The sequence below is a fragment of the Haplochromis burtoni genome, unplaced genomic scaffold (genome assembly GCF_018398535.1).
Source record: "Haplochromis burtoni strain Fernald_Lab_line unplaced genomic scaffold, NCSU_Asbu1 Contig_93, whole genome shotgun sequence".
NCBI lineage: Eukaryota > Metazoa > Chordata > Actinopteri > Cichliformes > Cichlidae > Haplochromis > Haplochromis burtoni.
This window is the reverse complement of record NW_024582454.1, coordinates 1-19,771: the sequence shown is the minus strand read 5'-3', so window position 1 is coordinate 19,771 and position 19,771 is coordinate 1. Positions and strand designations below refer to the sequence as shown.

Here is a 19,771-nt window from a genome sequence, read left to right as displayed (position 1 = left end):
TCCTTAATCATAATTATGCAAATTCTCATGACCGTTGATCAACAACCACTGACCAAAACCCACTGATCAAAGACCACTGATCAATGGCCATGAGTACCATTCACAGAGAGTTGGGGAATGGCTGCAATCACAGCATTGTAAGATGGCGAAAGATGTACCCTTAGGCCCCCTCCTCGATTCAGAGATGGTCTTTCCCTTTTCACATAAATGGCCTCCTGGACTACGCGCTCAAACCAGCGTTCCTCTCTGTCCAGGATGTGCACATCCTCATCATTGAAAGAGTGTCCACTGGCCTGTAGGTGTAAATAGACTGCAGAGTCCTGGCCTGATGAGGTAGCTCTTCTGTGTTGTGCCGTCCGCTCCGCCAGAGGTTGTTTGGTTTCCCCGATGTATAAATCCTGGCAATCCTCCTGGCACTTAACAGCGTACACTATGTTACTCTGTTTGTGTCGGGGGACCCGATCCTTGGGGTGGACAAATTTTTGACGCAGTGTGTTTTGGGGTTTAAAAGCCACAGAGACCTGGTGTTTAGAAAAAATGCGTCTCAACTGCTCTGATACTCCTGACACATATGGGATCACTACAGGTTTTTGCTTGGGCAGCGGTTGTCTTTCTCTCCTGGATTAGCTGGAGCTTTCTTTAGGTGCCTTTCCCGCTTTGACAGAAGTCCAGCTGGGATAACCACATTTACTCAGGGCCTTCTTGATGTGCTGTTCTTCAGCTTTCCTGGCCGCTGTGTCTGTGGGGATGGTGTTCGCTCTGTGTTGTAGCGTCCTGATGACACCCAGTTTGTGCTCCAGTGGATGATGAGAGTCAAACCTTAGATACTGATCCGTATGTGTAGGTTTACGGTACACGTCAGCTTTTAGATGTCCCCCATTCCTGATGGAAATCTCACAGTCTAAGAAGGCTAACCTGCCCCTTTTCATATCCTCCCTGGTGAATTTGATGTGTCGGTCCACCGAGTTAATGTGATCCATGAAATGTGGTACATCCTGAGATTTGATTTTCACCCAGGTGTCATCCACATATCTGAACCAATGGCTTGGTGGTGTTCCAGGGTAGGATAGCAAAGCCCTCTTTTCCACTTCTTCCATGTACAAATTAGCAACGATGGGTGAAACTGGGGAGCCCATGGCACACCTGTGTTTCTGCCTGTAGAACTGACCCTTGTATGTGAAGTAGGTGGATGAAGACACAGCTCCAAAAGCAAACACACTTGGTCGTTGCTGAGAGTGATCCTGTTGCTGAGGTTGGGGTCATCCTGTAATCTCTTACGGACTACCTCCAACGCTTCTGTGACTGTTTCAGTCATTATACAAATTTACTGTTTATAAGATTTGGGGAACCCTGCAGTCAGCTGAGACTGAAGAAGTCACTTGGATGAGTGACGAAACGTTTCTCCCACAAAACGCTACGTCCAGATGAACAGAATCAACTTTTGGAGATTTACTTTCCTGGATGATTGAGAATGCATCAAGATGTTATTTTAATGTAATTTTCCTAACCTGACATTTAGCTATTTAGCTAAAATTTGCTTTTATATTCCTATGGAAAAGTCTATTTCTACATTTTTTATTTATTTATTTTAATACCAAATATGATTTTAAAAAAAAACTTTTTCTGTAGACACATCTGGCTTCAGCTGGACTCATGACATCTGTTTTTGAACCATAAAAAATTTCCGAATCTCGTTGTAACGCTTGTATTTTATGTTGAAAATCCCTAGCGGAAACGTGAAGCCTCAGTTCGTCAAACTTACCGTCGCGGCCTGCTGCCCGACTTCCACGCTGCTGGCGGCGCGTGTGGAACACATTGGTCTCATCGTCCCGTCCGAACAAACTCTAAACTGTCAACCTAAACATATTTCCTTTGTTTTGCTTCTCCCGGATTGAAATTGGATTCGTTTCAACATTCAAAGGTTTGTTTTTGGCCACCAGATCTCATGTTTATTGGTGTTTTTTGAAGTATTTTGTGACTCAGTCTCATCTACATCTCTTGCTTCCGCGCGGCAGAACGTTCACGTGGAAACTGGGACTCGTCACAAATCCTTCAGTTATCGGTATCTGCAGTTAACTTCAGCTGTAATCACTACAAAAAAAATGGCAAATATGGCAACCCTGATCCTGGAGGACGGGACGACGTTCAAAGGCCGCCAATTTGGTGCAAGCGTGTCGGTATCCGGAGAAGTTGGTACGTGTTTTATACTGTTTTAATTCACCTCAGACTCTCAGTTTATTATTGTGCATAATCCACCTGTGTATAATATAACTCAGCATGGGTTAAACATTTGCTTTGGTACATTGTGTAATCTGGATGTGTGGTGTGGTTTGCCCCTTTGTTCCAAGACGCTCATGGTTCAGAGTTGTAAAGCGCCAAATCCTCCTAACGTTTCCCCCCCAGTGCCAAACTCCATTGAAAAAGAGTGGAATTTGGTGACGCCATCACAGCCATGCGCCCACCTCTACCTTCAGCGCCCACCTGTGTGTATTTTGGCAGGCAGATGTGACTAGGAAACTGCTTGCTGTGTCGTAATAAGCATGCCGAATTAAAGATAAGATAATAGTGATTTTGGATCATGTCAGATTTTCACATTCAGTATGCGTGACTGCAGAGATGAGTCACGCAACGTTAAAATGATAAATAAAAATGTAAGCGTATGCTGGATGGAGGACGTATACTCGGGTGGAATGCGACTGTATTCCAGCCAGGTGTTATAATCCCTTCAAACGTTTATTACAGAAACACAAGTAGGTAGAACACAATAAAATAATCGACTATAGAGATCGAAAAACACATTTCGTTCTCAATAAACAGTCATCATATGTAGACAGTTAAAGATGCCGCATGAGTTCATTTAATCAAATGGGAAATACTGGTAATTAATGCACTTTCTAGTCTGAATGATCCCTCAGACTGCAAGAGACTCCACATTTATCTGTATTTTCCAACAGCAACGACTGAAATAATTTTAATATCAGGTAATATGGGATGTCTTAATAATGAGACTGTTTATTATGAACTACAAGAAAAAAATTGGATATGGTCTCATGAGATACAACCCTTGAGATACAAAGATATAATTGCACTAAATATGAGAGAATCATAATTATGAGATAAAAAGTCATCCAAGTCCTAAACCAGAAGAGTTTCATTGTTATTGAAAGTGCATCAGTGTGCATTAAAAAGAAAAAAAGTCAGTTTGCTAATATTCTCTGACTCTAAAGAAAAAACCTAATTATTATTAACTGTCTGGCAGGTTTAAGCTCTTGTAGTTGATATGATGTACTCAAGAATGTTTTGTGTGTTTAGTGTTTCAGACGGGGATGGTGGGATACCCCGAGGCTCTTACTGATCCATCCTACCGCTGCCAGCTGCTGACCCTCACTTACCCTCTGGTTGGCAACTATGGTGTGCCAATGGATGAAGAGGGAGAGTTCGGGCTGAGCAAGGTAAGCGGTTATTTAAACTCCAGGTGAAAATGAATTTGCAAACTTATTAACATATTTAAAGTGGAAAAGTGAGTCAGGATTTTTCTTCTGTGGGACGGTTTTATGTGAATGAAAGAAGTCTTAACTCTGATAAAACACACTGTGTTATCTGTTGTTGTCTTGTTCAGTGGTTTGAGTCATACAAGATCCACGCTGCTGCTTTGATTATTGGAGAACTGTCTGAAAGTCCCAGTCACTGGAGTTCAGCCAAGTCACTGGACCAGTGGCTCAAAGAGCAAGGCATTCCTGGATTACAAGGTCAGAAACCCAGAATAAAAATGGGCGTAATTAAATTGGAAAACTGCTCAGCATCTGTAATATATATTAATGCATAAAATAATCAGATGCAAGCTTTTCAATTTAATGCTACAAACTGTTTCCATTTTCTTCAGGTGTTGACACCCGCTGCTTGACCAAAAAGATCCGAGAGAAGGGGACCATGTTGGGGAAGCTGATAGTGGACGGGACTCCTGAGGAAAGTATTCCCTTCGATAATCCCGACAAGAGGAACCTGGTCCGAGAGGTCTCCATGAAGGTAACCCACCAGGAGTTTTGTTACAGTCCCATCGAAGCTCTGCCAGCTCTCGAGTGCTAATGGAGGGCGTTATTTATGTTACTGATAAACTAGAAACTTGGAGATTTGATCTGTGGATCTAATTTTGTGAAGGTTTTTTTTAAAGCTCTAAAACATAGGAAAAGTTTAGCGCTCACACTTCAGCTCAAGTAAGAGGTTTTAAACTAAATAAAAAGCTTTTGTCTGTAGTTGTCTCAAAACATATTGTTTGACAGGTAGCTTGCTGCTTGTTTTGTGCCTGTCAGATATTTAGATGTTTCTCTGTTTGGTTGTCTCCAGGAGCCAAAAGTGTTCAATCATAGCGGCAGCTTTCGTATCACAGTGGTGGACTGTGGCATCAAGTACAACCAGATCCGCTGCCTGGCTCAGAGAGGAGCCCGTGTTACTGTCGTACCCTGGGACCACCCGCTGGACACCGCCGGTCAGGAACACGCGCTATGTCGGGGATTTTCTTCAGGGGAACTCGTACCACTTTTATCAGTGGTTACATAAATGATTGTTTCTCATCTTTTTCCAGATTTTGATGGTTTGTTCGTCAGTAATGGTCCCGGGGATCCCCAGCTCTGTCAGGCCACCATCAACAACGTGAGGAAGGTGATCTCTGTGGACCAACCAAAGCCAGTTTTTGGCATCTGTCTCGGACACCAGCTGCTCTCTCTGGTCATTGGAGCCAAGACCTACAAGATGAAGTGAGTACCTCAAACTCAACACCTCCGTAACCTGAAAGATAAATTGTTAAACTTTTACCAACGTTTACTATCAAAAAGTAATGGTGCTCCATTATAAGAAAATTGTATTCAATTATTTTCAGTCCTGTAAACTTAACATGATTACTAATTTCTTCAATGTAACACACCTCTTTGTCTTTGTAATAAATTCGAAACCCTCCCGCAGGCTTGTTAGCCAGTGCTTGCTCTGGTGTTGTTAGCTGGAGCTGGACTAAACAGCAAGTGATTTAAAAGCACAAGAAAAAAATATCCTTCATGAGCAACAACAGAAAAAGATCCAGAGTGAAATTTTTGTGAAGGTGGATGGTGTGAAAACATTTTATTTAAATTTGTTTAAGTTACCTTTGCTCCATCTTTTTACTCCGGCCCCACAGCTGCACTGTTGTGAGAACAGCTGGTCAGAAGCTGAATTTCATGACCTTTGGTGGAAAGGGTGAGCACATGTGAATGAAGAACTCACTGTATGTTCTAGTGTAGATGTGGACTTGTCTTAAAGTTGTGAAATAGGACGTCCTCATATTTTGCAAGCCTTCTTGGCAGGATCATTGTGTTCCTGTCGCTGACATTCCAGTTATTTTATGACTCAAGCAAGTATTAATATTGCCTTCAAACTAAGATTACGCAACACACATTAGCCAGCCTGAACGCACCTTTTAAAGGTTGAGCTGTAAAAAGTTGAGTGAATCTGTAGTGATGCGTTCACTGACGTCTGTCTTTTGCTGAGCCCTCGAGTGACTGAGGGCACCCTCTACTCTCTCTAGATACACAGGTTTTCACGCTCTCACTTTCTTTGTGAAATGCAGATTTTTGCTGTTCTCAGCACTCTGGCGTCTCCCTTATGATCACTAGAGGGTTGGATTGAGCGTCGTTGTTCTGAAAAAGGCTGAATAAACACGTCTGCCAAATTCTGTAGCCATATCTATTATGGGAGACTCAGCCTGATAAAGCTGCCATCGGCAGAGTCTGAAGGTCGGAGTGGGCAGCATGTGTCCTGCTGGAATGTGGCTGGCATCCCATCAGACAGATTACAGGTTGTTTGTGGAGATTCTTTCTGAAAGACTACAAGCGTCAAACAAGTCGTCCTAAAATGTGCTTTGTCTGTACCTGGATGAACAATCTAAAGGCCAAGTTAATTAAAGCTTCTGCTATAATAATGCCTCATTAGAGGGCACCTTGGTTAAGCTAAATGTATAATTATAGATTTTGTTAACCGTGGGAAATGTCTTTTATCCATCTTTTAATTAGTGTGTTATTTCCTCTTGTTTCTCAGGTACGGTAACCGTGGACACAACCAACCGTGCATCCATAATGGGACAGAGCGCTGCTTCATCACCAGTCAGAATCACGGCTTCGCTGTCGACCCTGACACTTTGCCCAAAGACTGGGACGTGCTCTTCACAAATGCTAACGACCACACCAATGAGGGCATCGCACACAACACAAAGCCTCTGTTCAGGTAACAGTCTGTGAAAGATGGAGTCCAGTGGTGATTCACTCTAGAAGTGACTGGTTCTGGTGCCTTAAGTGCCTCTGTACTGGCCGGAAAAAACCCAATTAAATCATTTGCGGTCCCTTTCATCCAGTGTTCAGTTCCACCCAGAGCACATGGCTGGTCCTACAGATCTGGTCGGCCTGTTTGATGTCTTCATTGAAACGGTGAAAGACCATAAAGAGGGCAACACTGGAAAATCTGGTATTCCAATTTAACTTTCATTTTTTATCATCTTAAATGTTGTGGTGCATATTAGTTTATGTCTAAAGTACTTTTGTAGTTTTCAGTAGTAATTGGTATTTAATAGTAGTAATGTAACTATGCCTGTGAAGAAGAGAAACCCTTGTAAGTCTGGCTTGTGTAACAACTAATAAGTAGCAATTTGTGTGATATTTTTCCAGTGAAGCAGCGTCTGATGGACCACCTCACTTTCACTGGTTCCCCAAAGGCTGAAGGGCATGTCAGATCCAAAAAAGTCCTCATCCTAGGCTCAGGTGGACTGTCCATCGGCCAAGCTGGAGAGTTTGATTACTCCGGCTCGCAGGTCTGTGAAACAGGAGCTATTTGGTCTTATTTTGGGCTGTGTGTAAAGCGGAGGGTTAATTCAGGATTTAAAGAAGAACACTTGAACGCAGAGGACTTTTTTCTGTGCCTCCTGATGTTACTCTGCTCTGTTTTCCAGGCTATTAAGGCTCTGAAGGAAGAGAATATCCAGACTGTGTTGATCAATCCCAACATTGCCACTGTCCAGACCTCCAAAGATCTGGCTGACAAAGTCTACTTTCTGCCGATTACAGCAGAGTACGTCACTCAGGTATGGATTCTCTCTGTTGCAACTCTGTGACTGATGAAAGAAGAGAAACTGTGGACACAGTGAAATTTGTAGGTCAACTGTTTTTTGTTTGTTTGTTTGGATCAGTCAGTATTGACCCCAGATTGTGTTTGTCTAAAAGACTGAGGGGTCTCATATAATCACAGCCCACCAAAGAACACAGAGCAGTTCTGTACAGGTGTGTTTGTAGCTTTGGTGACTGTTGAAGGTAGTTCAGTCTTCTTTTGTGTCTGTATTGTAGGAATTGGGACAGTGGGTTCTAGGACAACCTTTATTTTTATTTCTTTACTGTGGATAAGATACACTTTTACGTGGTCCATCACTTTGTTTGGTTGAACACTTGAATGCAGCACAAGCGTTTAAAAGCAAAGGCAAAACATGAGCTTTGTGTTGCAGCCCTTAAATCCGCGGCTCCATGGAAGTCATCATGTAAGATAAAGGGTGGTGCTGGTGGACTAAAGAGAGCTCGTTGCTCCACTCTGGTTTTTATATAGATGCAATATAGAGACAACAGCCAGTAATTAGTAAGAGAGGAAAAATAAGAGTGCGGATTAATAATGATAATGAAAAGAAACAAGTTTGAGGACAAATATTCCCTCAGATTTTTACCGTCTTTGCCCAGGTTTATTTAATGTAGTTTATGTTATTATTTTTATTTTTAAATTTCAGTGTTCATAATACGTTTCTGTAAAAATGTGCTGGCTCAAAGATAAAAAAATCCCCGCTCAGCTTTCTACCTGCATCCATCATATGGCAGTATAGAGTGGAAACGAAGAGGCTAAAAGGCTAAAACAGTAAAAAATCAAAGATCACTTAAGCTGCTTTTAGTTCAGTTGCAGACTTCCAAATGTCTTGGACGGGATGAAATTCCCAGTGTGAAATCCACAGAGCTGCTTGTCTCATTTTCATGTGTTGTGAGTGCTTCGTGTCATTACATCTTGTTGTTACAGGTGATAAAAAATGAGCGCCCGGACGGCGTCCTGCTGACTTTTGGAGGTCAGACTGCTCTGAACTGCGGTGTAGAGCTGACCAAGCTGGGCGTTCTGGAGAAATATAAAGTGCAGGTTCTGGGAACTCCTGTTTCCTCCATTGAGATGACCGAAGACAGGAAAATCTTTGTGGAGAAAATGGAAGAGATCAATGAGCATGTAGCTCCCAGTGAAGCAGCTCTGTCGGTGGAACAGGTGAGGAGACGTGTTCGCTTATAAATTAATAGCTTCTGGATTGTTTTTTGCCCCAGTGAAGTCTAAATTTATCTGATTAACTTTGCTGTAGGCGGTGGCAGCTGCTGAGCGTCTTGGCTACCCCGTCTTGGTTCGTTCAGCGTTCGCTCTCGGAGGCCTCGGCTCCGGTTTTGCCAACAACAGAGAGGAGCTGACCTCTCTGGTAACGGCAGCATTTGCTCACACCTCTCAGGTGCTGGTGGATAAATCCCTGAAAGGCTGGAAGGAGATCGAGTACGAGGTGGTCCGGGACGCCTATGACAACTGTGTGACTGTGAGTAAAAGGAGACCAGAGAACAAACGGTTTATACTCACTAAAAAAAACTGAGGGCGATTTAAAGTGGCTGTTGTTTCCTCTTGTTTAGGTGTGTAATATGGAGAACATCGACCCACTGGGTATCCACACTGGGGAATCCATTGTAGTGGCTCCCAGTCAGACGCTTAATGACCGCGAGTACAACATGCTGAGAAACACGGCCATTAAAGTCATCAGACATCTCGGCATCGTGGGAGAGTGTAACATCCAGTACGCTCTTAACCCCGAATCTGAACAGGTAAGCATATATGTGAAGACCTGGGTGATGAAAAGCACAAATAGGACTGTGTTCACCTATAAAGTGGATCTGTTTTGCATTTCCTGATTTTAAAGCCAGTGACATGCTGTAATGAATAGTACAGAAAGTGTAGGTATATTGAAATAAGCATGGGTGGTAACATGACTTGAAGTATATACAGTTTATATGGCTATAGGATGTACAGAGTGTGCGGCTGGATCTGCAGATAATGTAACAGCCAGGTATGTCAACGGCTTACATTTACTGTTTTGGCTCCAAAACAAGGTTGTAAAATGTCTTTGCTATGTAAATCCTAGTTCAATAAGTTTTAAAAGAAAATTGTTTTAGGTATCAATGTGACCAAGTTCATTTCATACAAACCAGGAATAGATTTGTATGAATAGGCTTTATGTATCAGAACAGGCCTTTAAACAGGTCTTGTGTGCATGGGGAGCTGGTATTCCTGCTCCTGGTCTAATTCCCGTAATGTCTGTGATTGAATTGTATCTTCTATGTATAATGTGTTGCAGTACTACATCATTGAGGTGAATGCCCGCCTGTCACGGAGCTCTGCTCTGGCCAGTAAAGCGACTGGTTATCCTTTGGCCTACGTAGCAGCTAAACTTGGTCTGGGGATCCCGCTGCCACAGCTCAAGTACGTCTCTCAGCTTAAGAACGGCGGATAATGATCTAACAGGGGCATCGCTGCTTTTACAGAATGATGACATCCAACAAAGACGTTCCAGTATTCTGCCAAACTGAACATTTTTTTAAAAGTGGGGTTTAAAGTATTCAAGCTTAAAATCAATTTTTGTATATTAAACGACCAAAAAATAATTGTGATGCATAGATGCCTGTAAAGTAAGGCAGCACAGACTCGCTGCCTTCACTGCATGTGGACCTGTTGTGCTTACCCTGAATAGTCACCCCCACAGTGTCACACAGACCCAGGAAACATGTAGCTAGTCAATCATTACACTTAAAGACATCTGATCATTGAAATTCAATCATTTTTTTTTTTTAGTATAAATGTTTTCACAATTTTTCATCAGCAAAGAAATTTGGAAACAAGATGATATTCATCACCTGCACAGCTGGCAGTTTGGTTAATTTGAAGTTATTGTTTTGACAAAGCTGCTTTGAGCAGTTGCAACATAAGCATTGTAGTTTTTTTTTAATTTTTTGGCATAAATGTCTTAACTGTAAAGCGCCTTTAAATTAAGTGATTCACCAATGAAAAATATTTGCACTGCGTCTGTATTTTTGTCCAGAAACTCGGTGACAAACTCGACGACGGCAAACTTTGAGCCGAGTTTGGATTACTGTGTGGTGAAGGTGCCTCGCTGGGATCTCAGCAAGTTCCTCAGGGTTTCCACCAAGATAGGCAGCTCCATGAAGAGTGTTGGTAAGAGGCAAAAGCGAGCTTGGAACAAAAATATGTTGTAACAAATTGTAAATAGGTAGTAGATTTAGTACTGTTAGTATTCCAGAGCATTTTAAAAATACTTAGTTTGGTCTCAGTAAAGCTAACAATAAATTCACATGGTCATTTTTTGCACCTACTATGTTTTTTCTTTCTTTTTTTATTCTTATTTATTCATTTTTTCTGCACTGCTATCACAGCAGATTTCTCCATGAGGGCATTAAAGTTTTACTCTACTGCTTTATTTCACAGTTTGATTATAAAGTTAACCTTTACCAGTGCGGGCAGAGAAGCCAGTAAGTCAGGTGCTTATTATGGATATTGTGCTCAGTGCTTGAACCTTTTCCTCGACAGGGGAGGTGATGGCTATTGGTCGTAGCTTTGAGGAAGCCTTCCAGAAAGCTCTGAGGATGGTGGATGAGAACTGTGTTGGCTTTGACCACACCATCAAGCCTGTCTCTGAAAAGGTAACCTCCCATAGCTGAAGTCCAGGTTAAATGGTTGTACTGGTTAAAAAATGCCTTGCTGCTGCACGACCTGTTCAGTGCAGTGTCAGCAAATACTTTATCCCAGGTTGAAAGATTTTTAACCATTTTCAGCCAAACATGCAATGATTTGCTTCATATTTGGTCAGAACACAACATTAGTGCTTTTGCTATGCAATGCCATCGGCTTTTAAGGATGAGTGATGGTGCTGCACATTAAAGCATGTTGATCTGTTTTACTACGCCTCTATTAGGATGGTGACCCTATAAGTGATTGTGATAAGGACATTTTAAAAGGTCAAAACTGTATTGTTCTGTCTTAACGGGACCAGTAGATGGTGCCAGATCTCCCCTGAGCGATCTACTACTGTAATGCTTCCTGCTTCTGGGTTTTTTGAGGAATGTTTCATTGCATGCTGTTAATCATGTTCTGCTACTATGTGTGTGGCTGATTTATTTTTATTTAGAGAAAATAAGCCCAAATGTCTGAGCTGATGCTCATGGCTGGCAAATAACTAGCAGCACTTTACTTCACAGTTAGTATGTTGTGCTCCCTCTGCTTACCAGGAGTTGCAGACTCCTACAGATAAGCGTATCTTTGTGCTGGCGGCAGCATTCAAAGCTGGCTACACTGTGGAAAAGCTGTATGAGCTGACCAAAATCGACCGCTGGTTCCTGCACAAGATGAAGAACATCGCCGACCACGAGCTGCTGCTGGAGACCTACAATCAGGTAAGGCCGATAAGACATAACGTGAAAAAACTAAGAGCTGTTCGAAATGGATTAAGATGCTGGATTAATTTCCTTCCGTCCAGGATGAGAGCTCCATGCCTCCAGAGGTGATGCTTAAGGCCAAGCAGCTGGGCTTCTCAGACAAGCAGATAGCACTGGCTGTACAGAGGTGGGTAGGAAAGGAAATAATCACTGTCTTAGTTTAACTTACTGGTAACTTTCTCTGTGATTAGGGTATTATCAGCATGAAATGTTGTTTTAGATAAAGTGTTATTAAAGAATCCAAACTTCCTTGGTTTGTCCTCTATCACTGAATCCACGTTTCCCTCTAACAGCACAGAGCTGGCCGTCAGAAAGCTGCGTCACGATTGGTCCATCCTGCCAGTGGTGAAGCAGATTGACACAGTGGCGGCTGAATGGCCGGCTTACACAAACTACCTGTACCTGACCTACCACGGCACAGAGGACGACCTGAGCTTCAACGATCAGCACGTCATGGTGATCGGCTCGGGCGTGTACCGCATCGGCAGCAGCGTGGAGTTTGATTGGTGCGCTGTTGGGTGCATCACCGAGCTCAGGAAGGTAAGGCCTACGTGAGACTTTAATACCGGATGCTCTCTTTATGACTGAGTTAGTCTTTTACCTCACTGAAATTGAATCCAGGGAGCAGGAAGAACCGCCTCCATGTTCAGTTCATCTCTTTATTTCCTTTACTAAACTATTTTTTTTAGCTTGAGAGGATTAATTTACTTATTTATGAAAAAACATACAAATTTAGATCTTTTTTTGTCATTTATTGTGTTGATTATTACACGTATTATTACACCCCAGAGCCAGTAATCCAAATGTTACGAAATAAGCATCAAACCATTTGCAGATGGGCTATAAGACCATCATGGTGAACTACAACCCCGAGACAGTCAGCACAGACTACGACATGTGCGACCGCCTCTACTTCGATGAGATCTCCTTTGAGGTAAGTTTTAGCTGATACGGGAAAGTGTGATTGTGGTGAATGTGACTTGATTCAAGTCTGACATTTTGGGTGAAAGTAGCCTCTGGGCTCTTTGTTGCAAGTCATCCCCTCAAACTTTCTAACACTGTTATTAATTTCCTTGTACACGTATTAATCTGCAGTGTTTCGTGGTTAGAGATGAGTATTTCTATGCATCTTTCAGGTGGTGATGGACATCTATGAAAGGGAAAACCCAGAGGGAGTGATCCTGTCTATGGGAGGCCAGCTTCCCAACAACATTGCCATGTCGTTGCACCGCCAGCAGTGCCACATCTTGGGGACTTCGCCCGAGTTCATCGACAGCGCTGAGAACCGGTTCAAGTTCTCCCGAATGCTGGACACCATCGGCATCAGCCAGCCGCAGTGGAAGGAGCTCTCAGACACTGAGGTACAGCAGACTGACGATGAGCTCGTTTTATGTCACCGATGTCTCGGTCTGTAAAGTTAAAGATGTTTAACCCTCAAATGTTGCCTTAATATGCTAGTAAATTATATTTACTGTTATTTACTATTGTACATACAACACTAAGAAAAATAGTTGCAAAGCCAGCGTTCGATGACGTTTACGTTTCTTCTTTGCTCTAGTCTGCTGTGAAGTTTTGCGAGACAGTCGGTTATCCCTGCCTCGTTCGCCCCTCGTATGTTCTGAGCGGAGCGGCCATGAACGTCGCCTACAGTGACAGCGACCTCGAGAAATACCTGAGTAACGCTGTAGCAGTGTCCAAGGAACACCCTGTGGTCATCTCTAAATTCATTCAGGAGGCTAAGGTAGTTAAAGACCCGATAATTACAGCAGAATTATTGATTATTATCAAGTTGAGTTGAGGCTGTACTGTTTATAAATTTCGCAGGAGATAGACGTGGACGCTGTCGCATGTGACGGTGTAGTGATGGGCATTGCGATTTCTGAACACGTGGAGAACGCTGGAGTTCACTCTGGTGACGCCACCTTGGTGACACCGCCTCAGGACCTCAATCAGAAAACCATAGAGAGGATCATGCAGATCGTTCACGCCATCGGTCAGGAGCTGCAAGTCACCGGGCCGTTTAACCTGCAGTTAATTGCAAAGGTAAGAAGTACATGGAAATACTGTTAAATGCTGTTGCTGAGGACGTGAACTTAAATTGTTACTCAATGCTGATACTTTATGTAGCTTTCTTACAGTATTTTCCAGATTCCGGTAATAAACAGTCAGATTTAGGGAGACTAGTCTTCTTCTTCTGGCATTTAAGGCTGAACGGGGAGTTGTGGTATAAAAACGTATAGTTTTGTAAAGTTGGCACAGTTGCTCAAATTAGCCAAGCATGATCGACCTTTTTAATCCCCAACCTGCTGGCAGAAATGTCCACCTATTAAAAAACACATCTCTCTTCAGAACTATGACGCCTAAATAAAAAAACCTTAGTTTATATGGTGAAAAATTATTTGAGAGAATCTTGAAGAGCTGCTGCTCCTCCACATCGAAAGGAGCCAGATGAGGTGGTTCGGGCAACTGACAAGGATGCCCCCTGGATACCTCCTGGGCGAGGTTTTCCGGGCAGACCCAGGACACTCTGGAGAGATTATATCTCTCAGCTGGCCTGGGAACGCCTTGGTGTTTCCCCGGATAAGCTGGAGGAGGTGGCTGGGGAGAGAGATGTCTGGGCTTCTCTGCTTGGGCTGCTGCCCCTGTGACCCGGCTCCGGATAAAGTGGAAGAAAATGGATGGATGAATGAATCTTGAAAATGAACAAGTCTTCCAGTACAGAGTAAAATGTGAGAGTGAAAATATTGCGTGTACTTAAAACCCCTGGAGGGTCTTGGGTCGATTTGTGGCTATTTTCAAATTTTGATTACATGCCATTTGCAGTGTTGAATGGACTATAGCCAAATTCTCCAAGTCTGACTTCCTTCAATTAGCTTCAGTGGCTAAGCTACAGACAAACTTACACTATTGTGCTTAGTGGTCGATTTGTGCCCCATTGAAACCCATTATAAACGCTATTTTTCACTGCAAATTAATTACGGTCAAAGGGATCGTTGATGTTTAGCGTTCATTTTCATTTTGCAGGACGGGCCTTAGAGTTGTAATTTTTTATTTGTCCACCGGGTGGCGCCCTTGCTCCACATTTGACCCCGGGCTGGAAAACAGCGGGCTGCTTAGACAGACCTGCGGGAAATGAAGCCTCATTTCCGGCGTGCAGCAGCGGCTTCGCCCGCTGATCGGGCGGGACCATTTTTTGGTCCCTAGGACCATGAGAGGGTGCTTTTTTTTTTTTAGTCAACAGGAAATGACGTATTTGTTGTCACGTGGTATCGGACGTGTGGGCTGGAAAAAGCAGTCCCCGGTGATCGTGCCCCGGTAATCGTCGCGACTTACCCCGGCAAGAATGCACTTATTTCGGCCTAGAGGAGGAGCATTTGCCGCCTGGAGACCATTTTCTGGTCCTGAAAAAAAAAAAGGCGATCGAAATGACTGTTGGTGCCAATCTTTAGTCCATCTAAAGGCCTAATTATAATAACAATTGAATATTACCTCAAATGTTTTTTTTGGAAAATATTCAAGTTTTATGTTTTTTGGGGCAAAAAAAAGCAGTGCGCTCATGTGACGAAACCGGGATATAAAGGGTTAAAATCCGCGAAATGTAATTAAAACTTGACATGAATATTTCAAGGAGAAGTAGGTCTAAAAGATTGGCTAATTTAAAGTGGAATAAAATATTAATATATAAATTTTTTATAGCACTTTTTTGGGCGTGGTCGATTTGTGGCTCTAAGCCCAATAGTGTATGCATTTTTCTAGGACCCTCCAGGGATTTTAATAAAAACATAGAAATGTTTGGGGGTTATTTTCTGGTGTAACAGAAATATACAAGTGCCACATGGATTTTTTTCAGGTGACCTCATTGTTGTGCTCCTGAAGCTTTTAAAAGGCTGCTGGGGTCATTTAAAAAAAACAAAAAAACTATGCGTCAGAGCAGCGGTCCGCAACCTTTTTTGCGCCACGCAATATGACCGACAATATTTTCACGGACCGGCCTTTAAGGTGTCGCGGATAAATACAACAAAATAAAACTAGTACCGGTACCAAAAAAAGATTTATTCATAACACACATGAAAAGACCCAGGAAAACAGAGTTAACGATAAGAACGATAACAAAATAATGCTGAAAACTGATTAAAAACCCTGAAAACCATACATTTCACACCTGAGCCTCAACTCTCGCGGCCCGGTACCAAACGACTCGCGTACCGGTCCGAGGCCCGGGGGTTGGGGACCGAGCGAGTACCAAGGACACCAGGAAAGCAAAGATTAATGCAGTGTTAGTTTTTGAGAGAAGCTGAGCTTGGTGCCAGTCGTTCATATAAGAGTTATGTCATCTTCATGCAGAGCAAGCAAACTAACAAGTTACCTCCATGAAAAATAAAAGTAAATGTGATGCTTTTGCTGTAGATTTGGGAAAACAAGCTACAGATATGTTTCTTCCCGTTTACAGCCACCACAGATGGCATTGTTTGTCCGTTACTTTAAGGTGTTTACATTGTAAAGTACAGACCCTGAAAGTCCTCATTAAGTTATGAAAATTAAGCTGTGTCAATAATGCAAAGGACAGTTATGTCTTCTATCAACACTGGTCAGAGCATTCATTCACCGCTGTTTTTTCTCTCAGGATGACCAGCTCAAAGTGATCGAGTGCAACGTCCGAGTTTCTCGCTCCTTCCCCTTTGTGTCCAAGACGCTGGGAGTGGACTTGGTGGCTCTGGCTACCCAGTACATTATGGGGGAGGACGTGGAGCCAGTGGGCCTGATGAAAGGGAAAGGGATTGTGGGAGTCAAGGTAAGCAGTGTGAAAGCAATCATAAATTTCCCTCAATGTTAAATCACTTTTGTCTTCTCATCTGACTGAGCATCACGGATTGCTTCAATGTCCTCCAGGTCCCTCAGTTTTCTTTCTCTCGGCTGGCCGGAGCTGATGTGGTGCTCGGGGTGGAGATGACCAGCACTGGAGAAGTAGCTTGTTTTGGGGAGAACCGGTACGAGGCTTACCTCAAAGCCATGCTCTCCACAGGCTTCAAGATCCCCAAGAAGAACATCCTGCTCTCCATCGGCAGCTATAAGGTACTTAAAGGTTTCGACTGACAAAAACACAACAGATAGGGATCCAGATGTGAACAGTGAGTTCAGCTCACAAGTGATGCAGCTGGAAGTACGAATGATGCATTTTAGTGGCACATTAAAGGTGCAGATGTTTTTGTGGCTGGTCAATCACATGGGAATAAACAACAGATTTTATGCGTCTGCTACTTTCCTAACGAGAAAAGCAACAAACCTTGATTATTTGTTTTTGCAGCAGCTGTTGATGATTCCACCAACAGCTGATAACTGTAAATATTATCACCATGAGACCAGATGTAGTTAAACTCGATCAAAAGCATCTCAGCAACACAAATGGAATAAAAATCATCGGACCACATTTTTTTTCTGCGGTGTTGAAATATTATGATCTGTTTGCCTGAAAATATAAAAACTATATTAAGGGGCGACCGTGGTTCAGGGAAGTCTAAAGATATGAATGCTGGGTTAAAAACACAGCAAATGGAACTGTATGAAAAGGCCATCGATGTCAGATAAGGTGAGCTGAAACTGAAACTGTCTGTCTACCACAATAGATTCAAGAAGTTTAAGAGTGATCTGATTTTAAGGAGCAGCTGCAGAGTGTTCCGGTTGTGTGAAGCATAGTAAACGAAATAGATTTTTCCAGCTTTCAGCACTGATGTTATGATTTTATTGTTTATCCAAACTATTTGCATTGACTTGTGTTTGCAGAACAAGAGTGAGCTGCTGCCCACCGTGCAGGCCCTGGAGTCTTTGGGATATGACCTGTATGCCAGCATGGGCACGGCTGACTTCTACACAGAGCATGGAGTCAAGGTAATTCTTTTAACACAGGCTTCGTTTTTTTGGAGTAACAAACTTTATTTAAATCAAAATCGACTTATTTTGCAGTGGCACATCTGTGAGTGACTCATGAATATGGTCGTGTTTGTGTGTATTTGTTTTTAAATGCTTTAATCCTGATAACCTTTACATCTTTATCATTCCTCTTGAATTGCACATCAAACCAAAGATTCCAGATGAGCAGCACTTATACATGGATACAATGTAGCTGTAAAAAATGTTTTATTTTGCTAGAGCTTTTGAAAAACAGCAGAAATTTATTTAGAAATGTCATTGTTCATAATTGTGGCATTCACTTAAGTACTTTAATAACACTATATTTTAAGTATTAATCTATGACAGGATGAAATCAGGATAGAAACTTTAAGTTTGTTTTGTCTCCTTGTACAGGTGACTGCAATCGATTGGCCGTTTGAGGAGTACGACAGCGATGAATGTGCCACCAAAGAGAAGCAGCGCAGCATCATGAACTACCTGGAGGAGAACCACTTCGACCTTGTCATTAACCTCTCCATGAGGAACAGCGGAGGTCGAAGGCTCTCCTCCTTTGTCACCAAAGGCTACAGGACCAGGCGTATGGCTATCGACTACTCTGTCCCGCTCATCATCGATATCAAGTGCACCAAGCTCTTTGTTCAGGTACGCGATCTGGTGTTTTTTTTGTTTTGTTAGGATGTTTTGTGTGATGTGGTTCTATGGGAACATGATTAATAAAGGGTGACTCGTTTGCAGGCTCTTCGTCAGATTGGAAGGACTCCACCAGTGAAAACTCATGTTGACAGCATGGCATCCCAGACACTCGTCCGTCTGCCCGGTGAGTGGTCGTAAACTGCAACAACAACACTAATGTCATCTTAGATGTTTGTTTCTGAAACAGGAATTCTTGAGTCTTTAAAGCAAAGTTGTTCAAAAACTGAGGTTCTTTAAACAGTAAATACTTCATCCTACTAAAAGCTTTACTAATTACTTGCACTAATAGTTCAGCTTCTCATTTTAATTCTTTTTCATATAGTACTGTTTTTTTCTAAATATTTGTAGTCGAGCTATGCAGACAAACTAGTACAAAGATACCGGGTGAAGTATTTTGGTTTTTGATTGAATCACAGGTCTGATCGATGTCCACGTTCACCTACGGGAGCCTGGCGCCACCCATAAGGAGGACTTCTCCTCAGGCACAGCAGCTGCTCTGGCAGGAGGAGTGACCCTGGTGTGTGCGATGCCCAACACTTCCCCCGCCATCACTGATGCTAATAATCTGGCTCTGGTGCAGAAGGTAAACCCACGTTTTTAAATTGTATTCGCTTTTTAATCTGTTGGCTGATCCTGTTTGTTAATGCAGAAATGTTAAGATTTTTGTTGGCAGTGACCAGAATGGACAAGATTAGAAATGAGTACTTCAGTATTCAGTAAAATTTGAAGCGATATGACATTGACTCCTGTTATATTGTGTCACCAGTTAGCCAAAGCAGGCAGCCGCTGCGACTACGCCCTGTATGTGGGCGCTGCCACGGACAACGCTGCTGTCCTGCCGCCCATCGCCAGCCAGACCGCCGGTCTGAAGATGTACCTGAATGACACATACTCCACCCTCAAGATGGACAACGTCTCCCTGTGGATGGAGGTAGGCTGGATTTTAAGTGTTGCTGTAGGGCCATTAGAGATGCTTCAGCCCTAACCATGTGGATCTGTTTAAAGCACTTTGAGAAATGGCCCAAGCAGATGCCCATCGTGGCTCACGCTGAGAAGCAGACGGTGGCGGCGGTCCTCATGGTGGCCCAGCTGTACCAGCGGCCAGTCCACATCTGTCACGTGGCCAAGAAAGAGGAGGTAAAGAGCTGTTTCTTATTGTTGTTAATTTTATGCAACTTTTACTTTATTTTAAACTATTTTAGTGGATTATTGAGGTATTTTACTTTTAATTAGTCTGTTTTATTATCGATTGCTTTGGCTGTTAAAGTGCATCTTATCTTAATTCTTTTGATTCTTTCCTACAGTTTTAATACTTCTTAATGGTTTTCAGATCCTGGTAATCCGAGCTGCAAAGCAGAAGGGCATCCAGGTCACATGCGAGGTCGCCCCTCACCACCTCTTCCTGTGCGAGGATAATGTGGCGCAGATCGGCGACGGTCGAGCGCAGGTTCGACCCATGCTGGGAACACGCGAGGACATGGAGACACTCTGGGAAAATCTGGACATTATCGACTGCTTTGCTACAGACCACGGTCAGAGAGCATTCATTTTCTGTCACCGATCATGCAGACCGACTTGTCTTCGACCTTCCT

The 19,771-nt window shown here is 42.9% G+C and overlaps 1 protein-coding gene across 2 annotated transcripts; it reads left to right on the top strand.

The window, feature by feature from the left end:
- Positions 1 to 1,763: 1,763 nt before the first annotated feature.
- Positions 1,764 to 19,711, top strand: cad (carbamoyl-phosphate synthetase 2, aspartate transcarbamylase, and dihydroorotase; the record flags this gene model as incomplete). 2 transcript variants are annotated; one of them, XM_005948426.3, is given in 33 exon segments in its annotated part: positions 1,764 to 1,921; positions 2,016 to 2,193; positions 3,313 to 3,452; positions 3,620 to 3,749; positions 3,884 to 4,026; positions 4,345 to 4,486; positions 4,583 to 4,754; positions 6,064 to 6,249; positions 6,377 to 6,486; positions 6,687 to 6,829; positions 6,968 to 7,099; positions 8,068 to 8,301; positions 8,393 to 8,614; positions 8,706 to 8,894; positions 9,425 to 9,549; positions 10,166 to 10,299; positions 10,672 to 10,784; positions 11,370 to 11,534; positions 11,618 to 11,703; positions 11,870 to 12,116; positions 12,412 to 12,510; positions 12,713 to 12,937; positions 13,135 to 13,317; positions 13,401 to 13,619; positions 16,201 to 16,368; positions 16,467 to 16,649; positions 17,358 to 17,462; positions 17,880 to 18,128; positions 18,222 to 18,303; positions 18,596 to 18,762; positions 18,946 to 19,110; positions 19,185 to 19,316; positions 19,510 to 19,711. In XM_005948426.3, coding segments are annotated over 32 exon segments (5,083 nt in total), but the record flags the coding sequence as incomplete, so codon positions are not given.
- Between the last annotated feature and the right edge of the window lie 60 nt (positions 19,712 to 19,771).